The sequence below is a fragment of the Salvelinus fontinalis genome, chromosome 3 (assembly GCF_029448725.1).
Source record: "Salvelinus fontinalis isolate EN_2023a chromosome 3, ASM2944872v1, whole genome shotgun sequence".
Taxonomy (NCBI): Eukaryota; Metazoa; Chordata; class Actinopteri; order Salmoniformes; family Salmonidae; genus Salvelinus; species Salvelinus fontinalis.
The window spans coordinates 50,255,631-50,277,814 of record NC_074667.1 but is presented as its reverse complement, the minus strand read 5'-3'; the positions used below and the strand labels follow the sequence as shown (position 1 = coordinate 50,277,814).

The 22,184-nt window shown below is 41.2% G+C and overlaps 1 protein-coding gene across 5 annotated transcripts; it reads left to right on the top strand.

Moving 5' to 3' along the window:
• The first annotated feature begins 4 nt into the window (after positions 1-4).
• On the top strand, positions 5-20,232 carry LOC129851051 (transcriptional adapter 3-like). Of its 5 annotated transcripts, none has more exons than XM_055917233.1 (10): positions 5-76; positions 457-489; positions 1,095-1,328; positions 8,598-8,839; positions 15,069-15,174; positions 15,408-15,540; positions 15,687-15,790; positions 17,491-17,600; positions 18,997-19,188; positions 19,526-20,232. In XM_055917233.1, exons 3-10 carry the CDS (start codon positions 1,119-1,121, stop codon positions 19,716-19,718), a joined length of 1,290 nt encoding a protein of 429 aa, XP_055773208.1. In that variant the 5' UTR covers positions 5-76; positions 457-489; positions 1,095-1,118; the 3' UTR covers positions 19,719-20,232. The 5 variants fall into 5 exon arrangements, with proteins under 5 accessions (XP_055773208.1, XP_055773207.1, XP_055773205.1 ...); XM_055917232.1 differs by having other exon boundaries at positions 13-76; positions 457-499; XM_055917230.1 differs by lacking the exon at positions 5-76 and adding an exon at positions 275-329.
• The last annotated feature ends 1,952 nt before the right edge of the window (positions 20,233-22,184 follow it).

Here is a 22,184-nt window from a genome sequence, read left to right as displayed (position 1 = left end):
TTGACGGTCGTCGCGGCCATCTTTCTGCTATCTAAAACATCTTTGGACGCATCCATTTGTTGGCCACACTTTTTAGGTGAGTTAAATAAAATTATAATTTAGTGAATTTGCTCATTTTAAAAATCATAACTATCTGACCGACTATTGTAATAGTATACCTACAAATACACTTAAATTAGCGACAAACAAAAACATTTAGACGCGTAATATTCGTTTGATTCCCGTTACCATGAATCCACATCCCCAAATAAAATTTGGTATTTGTCAGGGATGCCATTCTACAATTTAGAGGGTCACTGTATTCGTCACATGGGAATTGCTCAAATAAAGTATTAACAATTGAGAATCATTCAACACTCTGAGAAATATTGTTCATTTTTTTCTGCCTCAATAATAGCTGGTATGTTAATGCACGAGACCCTCTTACTGAATATTCTTATCCCCCCTCTTCCACAGATGGTTCAATCAATAATGGATGCCAGTCAAGAGGTAAATATTGGTGCGTAAATATTCAACATTTGGTCCATTTACATGGTGTATTTGCAATCAAACCACTATTTTGTCGATTTATAAACTGTATTTGGGGTTCTGAATGATATTATGAATGGTCACTTTTGTTTCGGAAGCAACACCGGTCGTTGAGCGCAGATACTACTGGTACTGTGCTAAAGCTAGCTAACGTTAGCTGGTTAGCTAAGCTAGCTAACGCGCTAATGTTCACGATATCTTCAATGGCAATCACCAACGTTGTTCCCCGGTCTTGAAGTTAGTAGTAGTAGGCTAATGGAGTTCAGTGAGTAATGTGAGGAGCGTTTCTTTTTTTTTGGACAGATGGAGCGTTCTAGCTATCAACCCTAGTCCTGGGGGGACCCGCACAGGATGTGCAGATTTTAGTTCCAGCGCAGTACTAACCCACCAGATTCAACCAGCCCGTTAATAGTTGAATGAAGTGGATTAATACTGGGCTGGAACAAAAGCAGGCATGTTTGTGTGTGTGTTTAAAAAAAAAAAAAAAACTTCGTTTCATGATTATGTATGAGTCTGTACATTTTTGTATGATCAAAGGTGCACTTTATCTCTGCCTCTCCACACAGACATAGCCCACTCTAACCATCAAGATGAGTGAGTTGAAGGACTGCCCGCCACTAAAGTACTATGACTTTAAGCCAGTAGAGCATGTGAAGGTGTGCCCCCGCTACACTGCAGTGCTCGGGCGCTCAGAGGACGATGGCATCGGTATTGAAGAGCTGGACACACTGCAGCTGGAGCTGGAGACTCTCCTGTCCTCTGCCAGCCGTCGTCTCAGAGCTCTGGAGGAACAGAGACAGGTAAGACAGGAGTCAATGAGCACATATTTAATGTCACTGAGTAATTGAGTAGCTTTTGTGTCATTGGACTGCCCAATGATTCAGTTGCCTCTAGGGCTTGCACAATTACTGTATAACCCATGGTTATGTAACCAATGGTCATAAGGGACAGTTCTAAATTTACTGGGGTGAAGGGGTGAGGGTTGTTTTATTTATTTTTTATTGGACACGGGAGGGTACTGTGTTTTTCCCCCTGGTTTATATTTGACCTTTGCAAGTTTTATGAAAGTATATTCTTCCATCCTAGCCACATTTCCTCATCAGCATGCATGCGCCTCCCCTATATCAAGGTGTTTTGGTACTTCCCTTATGCACTACACTTTTACACACGTTAACTATTACTATACCACAGGTCAATATTAGAGAACGACCGGTCAAGGAGGCTGATGGCCCATATTCAATATCATTACATTTGACAATTTTGATTTCAATTTCCCAGGGGCGTATGATAATGCATCAATTTTAAAATCAAACAAATTTGACTTTGTTTTTACCAATCTAACTACATAACAACATAATGGTAATACTTTTTATTTGAATGGTAAATCTCTTGATACACTGGGTAAATTAAGATGGCATAGGGGTGTGAGTTAGGGGTGTGACGATCTCATCGTAGTCGTATCTGTTGTTTTATCACACTCAATACTCGTAATCTGAAAACCAGGAAGTGCGCTTTAAATGTTGTTAAAGCCTGTACATCAAGTGCGCATTACTGCGCTATCACTCAGAGCGCATCGTTATGTACCTTCACTCATTCACGCACATTGTTAAAAGGTAAATGACCCTGACAGATGAAAATGCACATGATTTACTTACTTAGTCCTATTCAATTATCAACGAATAATAAATTGCCTAATACATGGCTGGCTACTACTGCCTGCATATACTCCAGACAGATTTAGATGAAGGTAGGCTAATTCACTTGCCCCATATATTGTTTTACTTTAGAGAGGAGCAAAACTTTTCTCTCCCGACACTTAGTTGCAAGAAAAATGTTTGTGCCCTATGGAATTACATGGATTTCTGCATTGATTACTCATAAAATGTGGTCTGATCTTCATGTAAGTCACAATAATAGACAAACACAATCTGACTAAACTAATAACACACAAACAGTTGTACTCTTCAAATTATTATTGAAGACATTGAGTAAATATCCACTTTGCAGGCTGGAAAAAGTAAGTGAACCTGTGATTTTAGTAACTTGTAGATGATCCTTTAGCAGCAACAACCTCCACCAAACGTTTCCTGTAGCTGCTTATAATACTTGCACAACGTTGAGGAGGAATTTTGAACCATTCCTCCCTACAAATCTGTTTCAGTTAATCAATATTTCTGGGTTGTTTTGATTGCATAGCCCTCTTCAGGTCATGCCACAGCATCTCAATTGGGTTAAGGTCAGGACTCTGACTTGGCCATTCCAAAACACAAATCTTCTTCCTTTTCACCCATTCTTTAGTTGATTTACTTGTGTGCTTTGGGTCATTGTCTTGTTGCATCACACAACCTCTCTTAAGCTTGAGGTCATGGAGTCACTATAACTATAACATTTTCCGACAAGATATAACTGCCAAAGGGGGCGGAGTTAGCCTGCAGAGTTCTGTCATACTATCCAGGTCTGTGACCAAACAATTCGAGCTTCAACTTCTAAAAATCCACCTTTCCAGAAACAAGTCTCTCACTGTTGCCACTTGTTATAGACCACCTTCTGCCCCGAGCTGTGCCTTGGACACCATATGTGAATTGATTGCCCCCCATCTATCTTCAGAGCTCGTACTGTTAGGTGACCTAAACTGGGACATGCTAAAAATCCCGGCCGTCCTACAATCTAAGCTAGATGCCCTCAATCTCACACAAATTATCAATGAACCTAACAAGTACAACCCCAAATCCGTAAATACGGGCACCCTCATAGATATCATCCTGACCAACCTGCCCTCTAATACACCTCTGCTGTCTTCAACCTGGACCTCAGCGATCACTGCCTCATTGCCTGCGTCCGTAATGGGTCTGCGGTCAAACGACCACCCCTCATCACTGTCAAACGCTCCCTAAAACACTTCAGCGAGCAGGCCTTTCTAATCGACCTGGCCCGGGTATCCTGGAAGGATATTGACATCATTCCGTCAGTAGAGGATGCCTGGTTATTCTTTAAAAGTGCTTTCCTCACCATCGTAAATAAGCATGCCCCATTCAAAAAATGTAGAACCAGGAACAGATATAGCCCTTGGTTCACTCCAGACCTGACTGCCCTTGACCAGCACAAAAACATCCTGTGGCGTACTGCATTAGCATCGAATAGCTCCTGCGATATGCAACTTTTCAGGGAAGTTAGGAACCAATATACACAGGCAGTTAGGAAAGCAAAGGCTAGCTTTTTCAAACAGAAATTTGCATCCTGTAGCACAAACTCAATCAATTATGGGACACTGTAAAGTCCATGGAGAATAAGAGCACCTCCTCCCAGCTGCCCACTGCACTGAGGCTAGGAAGCACTGTCACCACCGATAAATCCAAGATAATTGAGAATTTCAATAACCATTTTTCTATGGCTGGCCATGCTTTCCACCTGGCTACCCCTGCCCTGGTAAACAGCCCTGCACCCCCCACAACAAATTGCCCAAGCCTTCCCCATTTCTTCTTCACCCAAATTCAGATAGCTGATGTTCTGAAAGAGTTGCAAAATCTGGACCCCTACAAATCAGCTGGGCTAGACAATCTGGACCCTCTCTTTCTAAAATTATCCGCCGCAATTGTTTGCAACCCCTATTACTAGCCTGTTCAACCTCTCTTTCAAATAATCTGAGATCCTCAAAGACTGTAAAGCTGCCGCGGTCATCTAGACATTCTAGACCCAAACTGTTACAGCCCTATATCTATCCTACCCTGCCTTTCTAAGGTCTTCGAAAGCCAAGTTAACAAACAGATCAACGACTATTTCGAATCCCACTTTAACTTCTCCGCTTTGCAATCTGGTTTCCGAGCTGGTCATGGGTGTACCTCAGCCACGCTCAAGGTCCTAAACGATATCATAACCGCCATCGATAGACTATACTGTGCAGCCGTATTCATCGACCTGGCCAAGGCTTTCGACTCTGTCAATCACCACATTCTTATCGGCAGACTCAACAGCCTTGGTTTCTCAAATGACGGCCGCGCCTGGTTCACAAACTACTTCTCAGACAGAGTTCAGTGTGTCAAATCGGAGGGCCTGTTGTCCGGGACCTCTGGCAGTCTCTATGGGGGTGCCACAGGATTCAATTCTCGGACCGGCTCTTTTCTCTGTATACATCAATGATGTCGCTCTTGCTGCCGGTGATTCTCTGATCAACATCTATGCAGACGACAGCATTCTGTATACCTCTGGCCCTTCTTTGGACACTGTGTTAACTAACCTCCAGACGAGGTCATATACTACCCACCACTGTGACCTGTATGCTCTCCTTGGCTGGCCCTTGCTTCATATTCGTCACCAAACCACTGGCTCCAGGTCATCTATAAGTCTGCTAGGTAAAGCCCCGCCTTCTCAGCCCACTGGTCACCATGGCAGCACTCACCCGTAGCACGTGCTCCAGCAGGTATATTTCACTGGTCACTATATTTCACTGGTCACCCCCAAAGCCAATTCCTCCTTTGGCCGCCTTTCCTTCCAGTTCTCTGCTGCCAATGACTGGAACGAATTGCAAAAATCACTGAAGCTGAAGACTCATATCTCCATCACTAACTTTAAGCTTCAGCTATCAGAGCAGCTCACAGATCATTGCACCTGTACATAGCCCATCTGTAAATAGCCCATCCATAAATAGCCCATCCCCATATTGTTATTTATTTTTTTGCTCCTTTGCACCATAGTATCTCTACTTGCACATTCGTCTTCTGCACATCTATCACTCCAGTGTTTAAATGCTAAATTGTAATTACTTCCCCACTACGGCCTATTTATTGCCTTACCTCCATAATCTTACCTCATTTGCACACACTGTATATAGATTTTTTCCTATTGTGTTATTGACTGTATGTTTGTTTATTCCATGTGTAACTCTGTGTTGTTTGTGTCGCACTGCTTAGCTTATCTTGGCCAGGTCGCAGTTGTAAATGAGAACTTGTTTTCAACTGGCCTACCTGGTTAAATAAAGGTGAAATAAAAAAATAATGCATCTTCTAAGGTGCTGTGAAAGTTGTTGGGATCGAGGCATGGTTCACACTAACCAATCTGTGTGCGTGTGTCTGTCTGGGGAAATGAGAGCAGAGGGAGAGTGGCTTGTTCTAATCCAATCGTTGCAGCATGCTCAACCTATACCCCGCCCATTTCCTTACAGACAAGAACTAGCCAATTGTTGTTTAGAACGCGCAGTGCTTCACACTGTTGGAGTGAAAGAGAAATGGCAGCTGACAATTACTTTTTTCCGATCAATAAAAATTATAATTATTCATAATCGCATTGGGAAAATTCTCCATATCCATCACTATTCTCAGTTTGCCTTCCATCTGGGACTCTCACTGAGTGTATAAAACATTTCGCAAATGGAATAGAGCTACACTACATGACCAAAAATATGTGTACAGCTGCTCGTTGAACATTTCATTCCAAAAGTATGGGCATTAATATGGAGTTGGCCCCCCCTTGCTATAACAGCCTCCATTCTTCTGGGAAGGCTTTCCACTAGATGTTGGAACACAGCTGTGGGGACTTGCTTCCATTCAGCCACAAGAGCATTAGTGAGGTCCAGCACTGATGTTGGGCGATTAGGCCTGGCTCGCAGTCGGCGTTCCAATTGATCCCAAAGGTGTTCGATGGGGTTGAGGTCAGGGCTCTGTGCAGGCCAGTCAAGTTATTCCACAACGATCTCGACACCCCATTTTTGTATGGACCTCGCTTTGTGCACAGGGGCATTGTCATGCTGAAACAGGAAAGAGCCTTATCCCAAACTGTTTCCACAAAGTTGGAAGCACAGAATCCTCTACAGTAGAATGTCATTGTATGCTGTAGCGTTAAGATTTTTCTTCACTGGAATTAAGGGTCCGAGCCCGAACCATTAAAAACAGACCCAGACCATTATTCTTCCTCCACCAAACTTTACAGTTGACACTATGCATTCGGGCAGTTAGTGTTCTCCTGGCATCCGCCAAACCCAGATTCGTCCGCCGGACTGCCAGATGGTGAAGCGTGATTCATCACTCCAGAGAATGTGTTTCCACTGCTCCAGAGTCCAATGGTTGAGAGCTTTACACCACTCCAGCTGACGCTCGGTATTGCGCCTGGTGTACTTAGGCTTGTGTACAGCTGCTCTGCAATTGAAACCCATTTCATGAAGCTCTCGACAAACAGTTATTGTGCTGACGTTGTTTCCAGAGGCAGTTTGGAACTCGTTAGTGCTACAGCACTTGGCGGTCCCGTTCTGTGAGATTGTGTGGCCTAACAGTTCGTGGCTAAGTCGTTGCTCCTAGACGTTTCCACTTCACAATAACAGCACTTACAGTTGACCGGGGCAGCTCTAGCAGGGCAGAAATTTGATGAACTGACTTGTTGGAAAGGTGGCATCCTGTGATGGTGCCACGTTGAAAGCAATTTAGCTCTTCAGTAAGGCCGTTCTACTGACGATTTTAGTTTTTTGTCTATGGAGATTGCATTGCTGTGTGCCTGATTTTATACACCTGTCAGCAACAGGTGTTGCTGAACCAGCCAAGTCCAATAATTTGAAGTGGTGTCCACATACTTTTGTATATATAGTGTAAGTAAGCACAGGCAAAATCCTAGAGGAAAACCTGGTTCAGTCTGCTTTCTAACAGACACTGGGAGGCAAATTCACCTTTCAGCTGGTCAATAACCTAAAACACAAGGCCAAGTACACTTAGTGTACAAAACATTACGAACACCTGCTCTTTCCATGACTTAGACTGACCAGGTGAATCCAAGTGAAAGCTATGATCCCTTATTTATGTCATCTGTTAAATCCATTTCAATCAGTGTAGATGAAGGGCAGGAGACAGATAAAGAATAAGAATAATTTTTAAGCCTTGAGACAATTGAGACATGGATTGTGAATTGCCAAGACAAAAGATTTAAGTGCCTTTGAACGGGATATGGTAGTAGGTGCCAGGTGCACCGTTTTGAGTGTGTTAAGATTTGCAACGCTGCTGGGTTTTTCACGCTCAACAGTTTTCCGTGTGTTACAAGAATGGTTCACCACCCGACTGGCATCCAGTTAACTTGATACAACTGTGGGAAGCATTGGAGTCAACATAGGTCAGCATCCCTGTGAAACGCTTTCGACGCCTTGTAGAGTTCATGCCTCAACGAATTGAGGCTATTTTGAGGGAAAAATAGCCTCAATTAGCCTATTAGGAAGGTACTACTAATGTTTTGTACATTGTTCCTGAGTGGCCTATTTACCGTCTTGACTTAAATCGGCTTAAATCAATGGCAAGGCTTGAAAATGTCTGTCTTGCAATGATCAACAACAAATTAGACAGAGCTTTAACAATAAAATTTAAACAATTGCAAATATTGTAAAATCCAGGTATGCAAAGCTCTTAGAGACTTACCCAGAAAGACTCATAGCTGTAATTGCTGCCAATAACATGGACTCTTAACAACATGATGGAGCTTTGTTGCCCCTTGCAGAAACAAGCAAGGTGTTGTAGCAAACAGTGAATATAATGGCTTGGCAACCTCTAACCCTGGCAATTTGACTTGTAAACTCATGGGTACACTCGCAATTGCTGCCTGGTATTGTGATGTAATAACTTCCATGTTAATGTACAGTGTTCATTCAAATGAAATGATATTAACTGATGTAGCTCACGCAATGGAATGTATTTTTTGTAATGCCAGTTGAGTTGAATCAACAAATCACAGCACATATTGATGGGTACACTTCTTGCTGTTGCTTCCTGCTTTTCTCCTATGGGTACACTCGCAATAGCATAATGGATGGACTGGCGGCTATCATTGACTTGAATGGGAAAGCGTGTTCTATTCATTCTATTTCTATGGCAGCACATGCAGTCAGGGGCGGAGGAAAGGAGAAAATGTGCGTCTAAAAAATAAATCTAATAATATCTTATTTTGCCTCCTTGCTCTACCTGCTGTTGCTACACCTCCATCTGTAATGTTGGACAGGAAAGATATTTTGGTGCCATAGTGGTTCTGAAACTGCAAGTGGTCTGATACTTGCCTGATGTTACAAATTGGTGACTGGTGTTGGTGACTGGTCCCTATTTTCTCAGATCCTCACAGACTGGCAGGATAAGAAAGGGGACAAGCGCTTTCTGAAGCTGGGAAAGGATGCAGACCTTTCAGCTTCATCACGTCACAAACCTAAGAAGCAGAAACTCGATGGAAAGGGCAGTCACGGGCCTGGTCCTGGGCGACCCAAATCCAAAAATCTACAGCCCAAAGTCCAGGAGTACGAGTTAAGTGAGGATCCACAGGACATTCCCCGTAATCCTAAGAACGATGCCCCCAACAGGTCAGTAACAATCACATCTCACTCAAACAGTGTAGGGTGTCCGCATATTTTGACCAATGAGTAACATAATATGTTAATTGTGTAGATAATCTTCTAAGAAAACAAATGATCCACACCTCATGTCTCTCATAATTTGTTCAAATGTTATTTAAGTGTTTACCCTTGTAGGATGGCTAGAATTAGGGTGACTCATGTTGCGCAACATTTCTACAGGCTATGCAATTGCGTGAGAAAACAGTTTTGATGGACTCTATTAAGAAGAAGAGGATACCATCAGCTTTCTATAGGCTAGGCCTACTATATTTATTTCTCAACTTTCCTAATATTATGCACATTGCTTCACTTTACATCAGGAGTAGCCTTAACTGACTGGCATGAAAATGAACAGAGGGAAAAGCGTCCTCCATTCACTATTTATGTGCATATGATAACTTTTTTCTCTGCCCCTGTTCTGACGGGTGCATGATAATGGTCCATTCTAAATCAAAACTAATTTAACGCATATATTATTAAGTATATGTAAAGAAAATATTAAATTGAGTGTAGTCTGATTGGTGACAGTAGTATCACTTGTGAAAGGCGGCACACACGGCAACAAAGGCAAGAAACAGCACATGCCTTTTTTGTGTGACTTTTTCAAATCCTAGTCGCACACATCATGCAACCTAGCCCATAGGCCTATATGTTTTGATAAGATTTGTATCACAACTAAAGTGACCAAATAAGTAAAAATGTAACCTGTAGGTCTAAGAGCCCTGGAACACGGTTGGAGAGCACATAGCCTACAGAACCTAGTGAAATGTGTTCTTATAAGTCCAGTCGCGTGTGAAAAGAGTTTTGACTAGCCACTATTTAAGAGGATCCTATCTTTCTCGTGCTGCTATATTTATTGCTCAATTCTTCAAATTAAGCACATTAATCCGCTTTATAACCAGTGTAGCTTACCTGGCATACATATGTGGTGCGTGAGTTTCAAGTTTGGGGGCAGCAAATTTTCACCATAAAAATGCACCTTTAGAATAAAATGTATTTCCTTGCATCATAGCATTTTCAGACTTATGTAAAATAGCTTACTATTCGTAATGTGATGAGTAGATTGATTAGTTATAATTTAGGCTTCTAATTTAACTCAATCACTGTTTTAAAAAACCCTGTTCAATGCAGCTGAGTGTGTAGAGTAGGCCTAGGCTATATTTTATATTAGATACATTTCTTTCTTTTCATGGGAAAAATGTGGCCTTTTTATAAACACATTTCATGCAATTCTACTACACTTTATATGACTGGAGAATTGTTTTATGTAGCACTGACTCAACAATGATAAATAGTGAATATGCACAGTGTGCACTCACAGGGGATATTGCTGATGCTCTCTGCTGGTGCCAATATGATAGGCTATACTGTTGTTTGTGCAATTCAGTTGAGATTTTTTTTTTGTTAACTAAAAGAGAGATTATTCTTTTCATTGTCTTCTCTTTACAGCAATAAACATTTTCTTTTCAAACTATGTTTTCCTGTGATTGTATTTTTAAATATTGTGAAATGCCTGGCTTGGCCTCTCTACTTTTCACAGACAGTCGCAACTCAACAATAATCTGCCCAAATTGTGCGCGCTGCCTTTCCTTCCGACTGTAAGCAATGAGATTTTAAAACAATTCACAACATTTTACTTTAGGGAAAGCTTCCCCTAGCCTTATGGACGCGCTGCCTATGCTTGCGTATTAAAAACGTAACGCATGTAACTTCCATTCGCTATTCGAGTGCTGGCTACAGATTACATGGTTTTTTTTGTGGGCTAAATAAAAATATTCCACACATATATTAGTGGGCTATATGTAAAGACTAGATTAAATTAAGAATAGTCTGATGGGTGAGAATATTAACAAGTACTTGTCAAATTGTCAATGAGAGACTGATTAAGTTTGTGCAGCCAGCACAAGAATCAGAGCTCATGCCTTTCATGCAACTTTTTTCCAATCATTGGCTGCATCATGCAGCCTTAGAATGTATTAAAAATCAAAACATATAGCCTAATGTTTTTTCACAACCTAAGGTTGCATAAATAACTCTAAATTAAGCATGTAAACTCAGAAAAAAAAGAAATGTCCCTTTTTCAGGACCCTGTCTTTCAAAGATAATTTGTAAAAATCCAAATAACTGATCTTCATTGTAAAGGGTTTAACACTGTTTCCCATGCTTGTTCAATGAACCATAAACAAATTAATGAACATGCGCCTGTGGAACGGTCGTTAAGACACTAACAGCTTACAGACTGTAGGCAATTAAGGTCACAGTTATGAAAACTTAGGACACTAAAGAGGCCTTTCTGCTGACTCTGAAAAACACCAAAGAAAGATCCCCAGTGTCCCTGCTCTTCTGCGTGAACGTGCCTTAGGCATGCTGCAAGTGAGACGCCTAAGACAGCGCTACAGGGAGACAGGAAGGACAGCTGATCGTCCTCGCAGTGGCAGACCAAGTGTAACAACACCTGCACAGGATCGGTACATCCGAACATCACACCTGCGGGACAGGTACAGGATGGCAACAACAACTGCTTGAGTTACACCAGGAACACACAATCCCTCCATCAGTGCTCAGACTCGGGGCGGCAGGTAGCCTAGTGGTTAGAGCGTAGGACTAGTGACCGAAAGGTTGCAAGATCGAATCCCCGAGCTGACAAGGTAAAAATGTTGTTCTGCCCCTGAACAAGAATTTGTTCTTAACTGGCTTGTCTAGTTAAATAAAGGTAAAATACAATTTAAAAAATAAAAGTGCTCCGACTGTCCGCAATAGGCTGAGAGAGGCTGGACTGAGGGCTTGTAAGGCTGTTCCTCACCGGAAACAACGTCGCCTATGTGCACAAACCCACCGTCTCTGGACCAGACAAGACTGGCAAACAGTGCTCTTCACTCACGAGTCATGGTTTTGTCTCGCCAAGGGTAATGGTTGGATTCACGTTTATCGTCGAAGGAATGAGCCTGTACTCTGGAGCAGGATCGATTTGGAGTTGGAGGGTCCGTCATGGTCTGGGGCAGTGTGTCACAGTATCATCAGACTGAGCTTGTTGTCATTGTAGGCAATCTCAACGCTGTGCGTTACAGGGAAGACATCCTCCTCCCTCATGTGGTACCCTTCCTGCAGGCTCATCCTGACATGACCCTCCAGCATGACAATGCCACCACGCACAGAACGAGCAGTATGGCTGATTTCCTGCAAGACAGGAATGTCAGTGTTCAGCCATGGCCAGCGAAGAGCCCGGATCTCAATCCCATTGAGCACTTCTGGGACCTGTTGGATCGGAGGGTGAGGGCTAGGGCCATTCCCCCCCATAAATGTCCGGGAACTTGCAGATGCCTTGATGGAAGAGTGGGGTAACATATCACAGCGAGAACTGGCAAATCTGGTGCAGTCCATGAGGAGATGATACACTGCAGTACTTAATGCAGCTGGTGGCCACACCAGATACTGACTGTTACTTTTGATTTAGATCCCCCCCCCCCCCCCTTTGTTCAAGAACACATTATTCAATTTCTGTTAGTCACATGTCTGTGGAACTTGTTCAGTTTGTCTGCTGTTGAATCTTGTGATGTTCATACAAATATTTACACATGTTAAGTTTGCTTAAAATAAACGCAGTTGACAGTGAGAGCACGTTTCGTATTTTTGCTGAGTTTAGGAGGACCTGTTTCTTTTGTTAACGGCTCACAGAATAGCCACATGTGCGCACTCCCTATCTATTATATTCATCAATGTTCAATTGTATTCTTCATACTATAAAATAATGCCACTGAATTCTAAGCAAATCTTGTCTACTAAGTGAACTAGCGTAGCCCACAGTCATATGGCATAGCCAGGTCAGGGCCTAACATAAGGCCAACTCAGAATATGCTCTTCTAAAATAGGCTACATTTTCTTCATATGTTTGTTTAAACCTGTCTAAAATAAATAATGGATTTATTGTGATTGTGTACGCTATATTAAATTGATTTATTATACTTTTTTTATGTACTGTTCCAAAGGTCTGCATCAGTGGCTTGTAGGCTATGCGTGGAAGCCAGGAGATGCTAAACGTGTTTATTTTAATTAACGGTCAATTACCATTGTCATGCAAATAGTTGCAGGTCTAATCACCAACTGAGAAAATGTTATGACCGCCACAGCTCTAACTGAGCGCATACCAAGCTTTTTATTTCAAAGCCTTTAACATTTCATTCAGCGCCGGTCATGCTAATTTTTCTTTTTGCGATCCACGGAAACAACTTTGAAGATGACGACCACAAAATGTAAAATATTCAAGAAATCTGCACCGCTACAGTTTGAAGTCAGAAGTTTACATACACTTAGGTTGGAGTCATTAAAACTAGTTTTTCAACCACCCCCAAATTTCCTGTTAAAACTATAGTTTTGGCAAGTCGGTTCGGACATCTCCTTTGTGCATGACACAAGTAATTTTTCCAACAATTGTTTACAGACAGATTATTTCACGTATAATTCACTGTATCACAATTCCAGTGGGTCAAACGTTTACATACACTAAGTTGACTGTGCCTTTAAACAGCTTGGAAAATTCCAGAAAAATATGTCATGGCTAGAAGCTTCTGATAGGCTAATTGACATCATTTGAGACAATTGAAGGTGTACCTGTGGATGTATTTCAAGGCCTACCTTCAAATTCAGTGCCTCTTTGCTTGACATCATGGGAAAATCTAAAGAAATCAGCCAAGACCTCCGAAAAAAATTGTAGACCTCCACAAATCTGGTTCATCCTTGTGAGCAACTTTAAAACGCCTGAGGGTACCACGTTCATCTGTACAAACAATAGTGCGCAAGTATAAACACCATGGGACCATGCAGCCGTCATACCGCTCAGGAAGGAGACGTGTTCTGTCTCCTAGAGATAAATGTGCTTTGGTGCGAAAAGTGCAAATCAATCCCAGAACAACAGCAAAGGACCTTGTGAAGATGCTGGAGGAAACAGGTACAAAAGTATCTATATCCACAGTAAAACGAGTCCTAAATCAACATAACCTGAAAGGCCGCTCAGCAAGGAAGAAGCCACTACTCCAAAACCGCCATAAAAAAGACAGACTACGGTTTGCAACTGCACATGGGGACAAAGATCGTACTTTTTGGAGAAATGTCCTCTGGTCTGATGAAACAAAAATAGAACTGTTTGTCCATAATGACCATTGTTATGTTTGGAGGAAAAAGGGAGAGGCTTGCAAGCCAAAGAACACCATCCCAACCGTGAAGCACGGGGGTGGCAGCATCATGTTGTGAGGGTGCTTTGCTGCAGGAGGGACTGGTGCACTTCACAAAATAGATGGCATCATGAAGTAGGAAAATGATGTGGATATATTGACGCAACATCTCAAGACATCAGTCAGGAAGTCAAAGCTTGGTCGCAAATGGGTCTTCCAAATGGACAATGACCCCAAGCATACTTCTAAAGTTGTGGCAAAATGGCTTAAGGACAACAAAGTCAAGGTATTGGAGTGGCCATCACAAAGCCCTGACCTCAATCATATAGAACATTTGTAGGCAGAACTGAAAAAGCTTGTGCGAGCAAGGAGGCCTTACAAACCTGACACCGTTACACCAGCTCTGTCAGGAGGAATGTGCCAAAATTTACCCAACTTATTGTGGGAAGCTTGTGGAAGGCTACCCGAAACGTTTGACCCAAGTTAAACAATTTAAAGGCAATGCTACCAAATACTAATTGAGTGTATGTAAACTTCTGACCTACTGGTAATGTGATGAAAGAAATAAAAGCTGAAATAAATCACTCTCTCTACTATTATTCTGAGTGGTGATCCTAACTGACCTAAGACAGGGAATTTTTACTCAGATTAAATGTCAGGAATTGTGAAAAACTGAGTTTAAATGTATTTGGCTAAGGTGTATGTAAACTTCCAACTTCAACTGTATGTCAACAGAGCTTGGCGCTTATTATTGGATGTATTAGGTTACTTTTTGGATATAAGGTTAATGATATGTTAGAGAAAGACCCCACTGAATGATTTAGAACATCAATCATATTTGTTTTGGTAAAATGTATTTTATAACAAGTGAAATTTCATCACCAAAGGCATTTTCACCCACTCTGGGCACGGTAGGTGGACACCCTTAACAGTGCTCTAAGGCCACTTACAGACACAAGCTGGTTTGAGTATAGGATATGTGTTTGTTTTTCATTGTCCCACATGCATCTGTCTATTATGTTTTCCAGATTTTGGGCATCAGTAGAGCCATACTGTGCTGACATCACAAATGAAGAAATCCGGGTTCTGGAAGAACTATTGAAGCCCCCGGATGATGAGGCTGAATACTACAAGGTACAATATTGAATGTCCAAAATCATACCCCTTTTGTGTTTTATGTCATATTATGCTCATTGCATTAGTAGCTAGCTTACCAGATCCCAAGCACTACTAGCATATCTGATAGTAGGTATTCTGTGACAATTCAGATAAGAGTTGTGCTTTGGAATGGTGTGTTACTCACATCCTCTGTTACAGATTTCCCCAAGGAGAAAACATAGATTAATAGTATTGGTTATATTGTAAAGATTCCAGCATTGGGGAAACACTTCTCTCAGCGATGGGCTCAGGAGGATATACTGGAGGAACAGAGGGAAGGAGCACGAGCCAACGACAAGAAGAAAAGCCTCATGGGACCACTATCTGAGCTTGACGCCAAAGGTGAGTGCACGCCAGGGATGGGAATGATGACATACAGTATGTATTGAATGGATGAGCCTTCATAAATGGGTATTGTGTCTGTCTACATTCAGCATAGAAATTATCATGTGTACTTGTCTGATATGAGAATGCTTTTATTCTCTCAGATGTGGATGCCTTGCTAAAGAAGTCAGAGTCCCAGCACGACCCCCCAGAGGATGGTTGTCCCTTCGGTCCTCTCACACAGAGGCTCCTTCAAGCTCTTGTTGAGGTCACATACAGTTGAAGTCGGAAGTTTACATACACCTTAGCCAAATACATTTAAACTCAGTTTTTCACAATTCCTGACATTTAATCGTAGTAAACATTCACTGTCTTAGGTCAGTTAGGATCACCACTCAGAATAATAGTAGAGAGAGTGATTTATTTCAGCTTTTATTTCTTTCATCACATTCCCAGTAGGTCAGAAGTTTACATACACTCAATTAGTATTTGGTAGCATTGCCTTTAAATTGTTTAACTTGGGTCAAACGTTTCGGGTAGCCTTCCACAAGCTTCCCACAATAATTTGGGTGAATTTTGGCCCATTACTCCTGACAGAGCTGGTGTAACTGAGTCAGGTTTGTAGGCCTCCTTGCTCGCCCACACATTTTCTATAGGATTGAGGTCAGGGCTTTGTGATGGCCACTCCAATACCTTGACTTTGTTGTCCTTAAGCCATTTTGCCACAACTTTAGAAGTATGCTTGGGGTCATTGTCCATTTGGAAGACCCATTTGCGACCAAGCTTTAACTTCCTGACTGATGTCTTGAGATGTTGCGTCAATATATCCATATAATTTTCCTACCTCGTGATGCCATCTATTTTGTGAAGTGCACCAGTCCCTTATGCAGCAAAGCACCCCCACAACATGATGCTGCCACCCCCGTGCTTCACGGTTGGGATGATGTTCTTTGGCTTGCAAGCCTCCCCTTTTTTCCTCCAAACATAACGATGACCATTATGGTCAAACAGTTCTATTTTTGTTTCATCAGACCAGGGGACATTTCTCCATAAAGTACGATCTTTGTCCCCATGTGCAGTTGCAAACGGTAGTTTGGCTTTTTAATGGCAGTTTTGGAACAGTGGCTTCTTCCTTGCTGAGCGGCCTTTCAGGTTATGTCGATATAGGACTCGTTTTACTGTGGATATAGATACTTTTGTGCCCGTTTCCTCCAGCATCTTCACAAGGTCCTTTGCTGCTGTTCTGGGATTGATTTGCACATTTCGCACCAAAGCACATTCATCTCTTGGAGACAGAATGCGTCACCTTCCTGAGCGGTATGACGGCTGCATGGTCCCATGGTGTTTATACTTGCGTACTATTGTTTGTACAGATGAACGTGGTACCCTCAGGCGTTTGAAAATTGCTCACAAGGATGAACCAGATTTGTGGAGGTCTACAATTTATTTTCTGGTGTCTTGGCTGATTTCTTTTGATTTTCCCATGATGTCAAGCAAAGAGGCACTGAATTTGAAGGTAGGCCTTGAAATACATCCACAGGTACACCTTCAATTGACTCAAATTATGTCAATTAGCCTAACAGAAAGCTTCTAAAGCCATGACATAATTTTCTGGAATTTTCCAAGCTGTTTAAAGGCACAGTCAATACAGTGAATTATAAGTGAACAACTGTAAACAATTGTTGGAAAAATTACTTGTGTCATGCACAAAGTAGATGTCCGAACTGACTTGCCAAAAGTAGTTTGTTAACGAGAAATTTGTGGATTGGTTGAAAAACGAGTTTTAATGACTCCAACCTTAGTATGTAAACTTCCGACTTCAACTGTATCTTAGGCTTTATTGTTGACTACGCATAAAATTCTAAATTATTTTTGAGAACTTAACCCTGCAAATAACTAGTTGATTTGAATAGTTTATAATTAAAATGTAGAATTTAAATTCTTTAATCTTGTTGTTTTTTCGTGCAGGAGAATATCATATCACCCATGGAGGATTCTCCAGTCCCCGACATATCGGGGAAGGATGGTGGGAACGACGGGGCTGGGACCTCACCTCGCAACCAGGGCAAAGCTTTTAGGTAAAGACCTATCCTCCATAAAGTAACATCACCCCCTCATAACCTTGTAGGATACATTCTATAGATACCCTGAAAGAAAATGCTGAATAGCAACAAAGCGGGGCTCGACATACAAGGATACCCGCTGGCCTGGGGAGGTTTTGGACCCCCCCTTGGCCAGTCAACCATCCACATCATTGGCCCGCTTGGGCCAGTGAAAATAATATTGTAATAATGCTATTTTCAATCTAGGCTACATAATTGATGAAAAAACAGATGAATTCCTGAAAATGTTAGTTCGTTATGTAGATTATTTATCAAACACGTGCCGCACACGATGCAGCAGCTCACAAAATGAACGGGGATACCTGAAGGCATACCTGAATGCCTTCAACTGAAATGTGTCTTCCGCATTTATCCCAACCCCTCTGAATCAGAAACGACAACGGTAGGAAAGATGTTTCAACTTATGATATCTACAAGTAAATTCTAAGGCAACAATGGGTATGCAAACCAGGTATTCAAATAGTTTGGTCTGAAGTCTTGGTTGAATCTTTGCGATATGCAATTCAATCATTGTGTGCTGTTTGAATAAACATTTCTAAAGGCTTTGAAATATTAAAAAAAAAACGGCCCAATTAAATGTTGACTGCAAAGTAGGTCTACGTGATATCATGATGATTTGTATCCATTGGGGGGGCATTTGTTTGGCAAACCCTGCCATCACATCATGTAGCCTACACTGTAGATTGGTAGGCTACAGTACAAAACACAGCTAGCCAAACACAACGGTCTTTTGCTAGGTGAGCAATTGATTTAAAGGTAAACTACACCCTCCAATTATATATATTTTTTTTTCTTTCTCCCAGACCTCAAATGGTCTCTTGATGTGGTTTAAGCGTTGTTATGGACTGGTACTCTATAATAAAAAAAAAAAATGCTTTTTAAGAGTGAAACAAGGAAACCTGGAAAAACCGTGAACTATATTTAGCTAAATATAAAACTGATTTTATAGGGCCCTACAACTCGCTAACAAAATCGCTAACAATAACACTCTTTTTGAGATTGCACAAAGGTTTAATTATCTCTCTCCAAACAATGTAAATATGATATTGTCAAGTAATAATTATATAAAATTTAATTATTTGTGTATGGAGGGTAGGCTACTTGCTTAGCCCGCAAATTAAAGATACAATTTAAATGATTTGCACATTATTCGGGCCAGTAGCTTTCAGTTGGCATTGGCCGGTGTGCCACTGGCAATTTAACCTGAATGTCAAGCCCTGAACAAAGGCTTTGTAGATTACACCGAAGTATTCCAATCACTGCTTACTTCTTCTGCAACTCTGCAGAAGTTCTGCAACTCACTAATCAGTTAACTAGTTATTTCTCTCCTCTGACTTTCTCTCTTTCCTAGTGTTCCTCACACACGCTCCCTAGAAGCGCGGATCAAGGAGGAGCTGATGTCTCAGGGGCTTCTGGATTCTGAGGAGCGGCCCGGAGCAGGCGGAGACTCAGAGGATGAGGTGCTGGCTGAGCTCCACAAGAGACAGGCTGAACTCAAAGCCCTGAGCGCCCACAACAGATCACGCAAGCAGGAGCTACTCCGGTGAGAGCACAGGAGAAAAGGGCAGGGGAGAAATGTAAAATATACATCAGAAATAAGGTTTATTAAGGTCAAAAAGGATTGTATGATGACTTAGTTCAAGACCTATAAGGAGGGATGTTCTGATGTCAATGATAATGAATTGCACTTATAGAAGGCCCAGTTGGTTCTCATTGTGTTCCACTTCATCCACCATCAATTTATAGAGTGGAGATTAAGGGAATTTTTAACTTTTTTTATTTTTTGATGTGAACACACATCAAACTATTACTGGATTAGGATATTATTCATAACAAACCTCAACATACATCCTTTACTCTAAACTTCCCGTCCTCCTCAGCCTGGCAAAGGAGGAGATGCGGAAGCAGGAGTTGCGGCAGAGGGTCCGGGTGTCGGATAATGAGGTCATGGAGGGCTTCCGTCGCATCATGGCTGCTAGGCAGAAAAAACGAATGCCGACAAAGAAGGAGAAAGATCAGGCATGGAAAGCACTGAAGGAGAGGGACAGCATCCTCAAGCTGCTGGATGGTTAGAGGGACAATAGTTTAGGGTGGGAATGAGATGGGAAGGGGTAGATTTTCAGTCTGCCAATGAGTATATACTGTTGTATGTGTTTTGTCATATGCTTCCATGCTCTAGTGGCCATAAGCATTTGTGTTACTTTATAAAACTCCCCAAATGGAAGGTCAGTGAATACCTGCAATGATGTAGCATGATTGTCATAGTTGTTGACACTCAATGTTGAAAATGGAGGTATCCATGTTTTGTATTGATAATTACTGTATTCTTGCATGAATGTGCTAACTAAACTTTCAGTGCATATTCACTATTGGAACATCGTCACCATAAGAGCTTATGATCATTTAATGTCCATTGCTGGCGTTTGTTTGTTTTTTACTAATAACTGATAGTTTCCCACTGGCATTTTCTAAGTTCTGTTGTCGATTTTTGTTTTTATTTTATTTTTAACGTTATATAGTGCATTTCTTTTGTCTAGTATGGAAAAACAAACTATGAATGTTTGAATAAATAAATATCAGAAAGGGTTATGAGGGAGTGTTTGTAATGTGCCATTCAACTTTCACACTAGCAACGTAATGTTGGGAAACGTTTAACCAACGATTTTAATAGCTAAACCAAGATAAACCACAGTCTGTCGTTATCAACGAGAACAAATGAGTCATAGTTGGCAGAACAAGCGAGGTAGTAAAATCCTATTGGCCTGTTCTAACATCATCTGCATATTCCGTTAGGGAACGTCTATTCTGAAGTGAGCGTGTGCAATAACTAAATTAGCCTTTGCACTCCTAACGCGATTTTTTACAACTTTAGCAAAAGGTGAAGTCAACGAAACTTTGTCCACTCTGTTCATAATAGATCTCTAGTTTTGGCAACAAAACTATTGATATCAAATGTTTCATCGATGAGAAAATGTCGGCTGAAATCCATCTCCTTTTTACAAATAACTGGTATTGTTTCCCACTGGCATTTTCCAAGTTCTGTTGTCGATTTTTGTTTAAATTTTATTTTTAACGTTATATAGTGCATTTCTATTCTCTAGTATAGAAAAACAAACTGAATGTTTGAATACATATCAGAAAAAGGGTTGTGAGGGAATGTCTGTAATGTGCCATTCAACTTTTACACAAGGCACGTGACGTTGGGAAACGTTTAACCAAAGATTTGAATAGCTAAACCAAGAAAGACACAGTCTGTCGTTTCCAATGGGAACAATTGAGTCATAGCGAGCAGAACAACAAGGAGGTAGGCAGAGCCAAGCACGAGCTACCAAGATCCTATTGGCCCGTTCTAGCATCATCTGCATATTCCGTTAGGGAACGCCTATTCTGAAGTGCGCGTGTGCAATAACTCAATTCGCCTTAGTACTCCTAAACAACGCGATTTTTTATAACTTTGGCAAATGGTAAAGTCTACACAACTTAGTTCACTCTGTTCATAACACACTTCTAGTTTTGTGAACAGAAAACTGTATTGAGAGCAAATGTTTCATCGATGAGAAAATGTGCCGAATGTCGGCCGAAATCCATCTCCTCCCACTGAAGGGCACATGGTTTGTGGAAACGCCAAGCGGAAATTTATACATCCCGAAATATCTGTCTCATTGTCTGCATTCCAAACATTTAAAAGACCCCAGCCCTCAAATGAAGTGGACACTTCTGATGACGTCTGACGAGTTGACACTTGCAGGGCGAGGGAAGAGTTAATTAATTTTAAATGGACCGCTCTTGCCCGGAAATTTGTCAGTCGTTCATCACACGGTTGTGTTTTCAGTCATTATGAAACAGTTGTGTGCGCTACAGTCAATTGTGATTGCATTTCATATCTTGGCTAGAAGACAACGCATCCGCAGACATCGAATGTTTGCCATTCTACTATATCAGGTAAATTGAAAATTACAACGTATAAGTGTGATGCCAGGGAAAGTTATATGCGCAAGTTAACGTTTCCAAAAAAGAATCAAACAAAAACATAATTACTTTTATGATATGTGTTTGAATCGTCATGTGCATTAGTAACAGACTTTCTAAATGATTTACATTCGTTTTAATTCCATTTGTATGTTGACTTCTCCATATTAATGTTGGTTTTAAGTTATGGCGGACTTTTCTTAGCGGATGTACAATCATCGCGAATTGAATTATGGGGCGTTTCAGGCCCGGGCTGCGTTTCAAACTCATAAAAGACACTTTTATTTTTTTGTTGTTAAAAAAATCTAAATCTAGTTTATATTTTAGATTAATTGTAATTTTTTATTAACAACAAATCAATACAGGAAGTACATGTGGGAACACAAGTATATATAAATAATATACAAAGTACAATTGGGGTAGGGGGTACAATATCACATTACACAAGGACCTTAAGGGACATGCATACACTTATAATTCTAACAGCTTTTTTGTTAGAGTATTTAATTGTCTTAAAATATAGTTCAATTTCTTTTTGTAAGGTAAGAAAATGTGGTGTTTTGTTTGTAA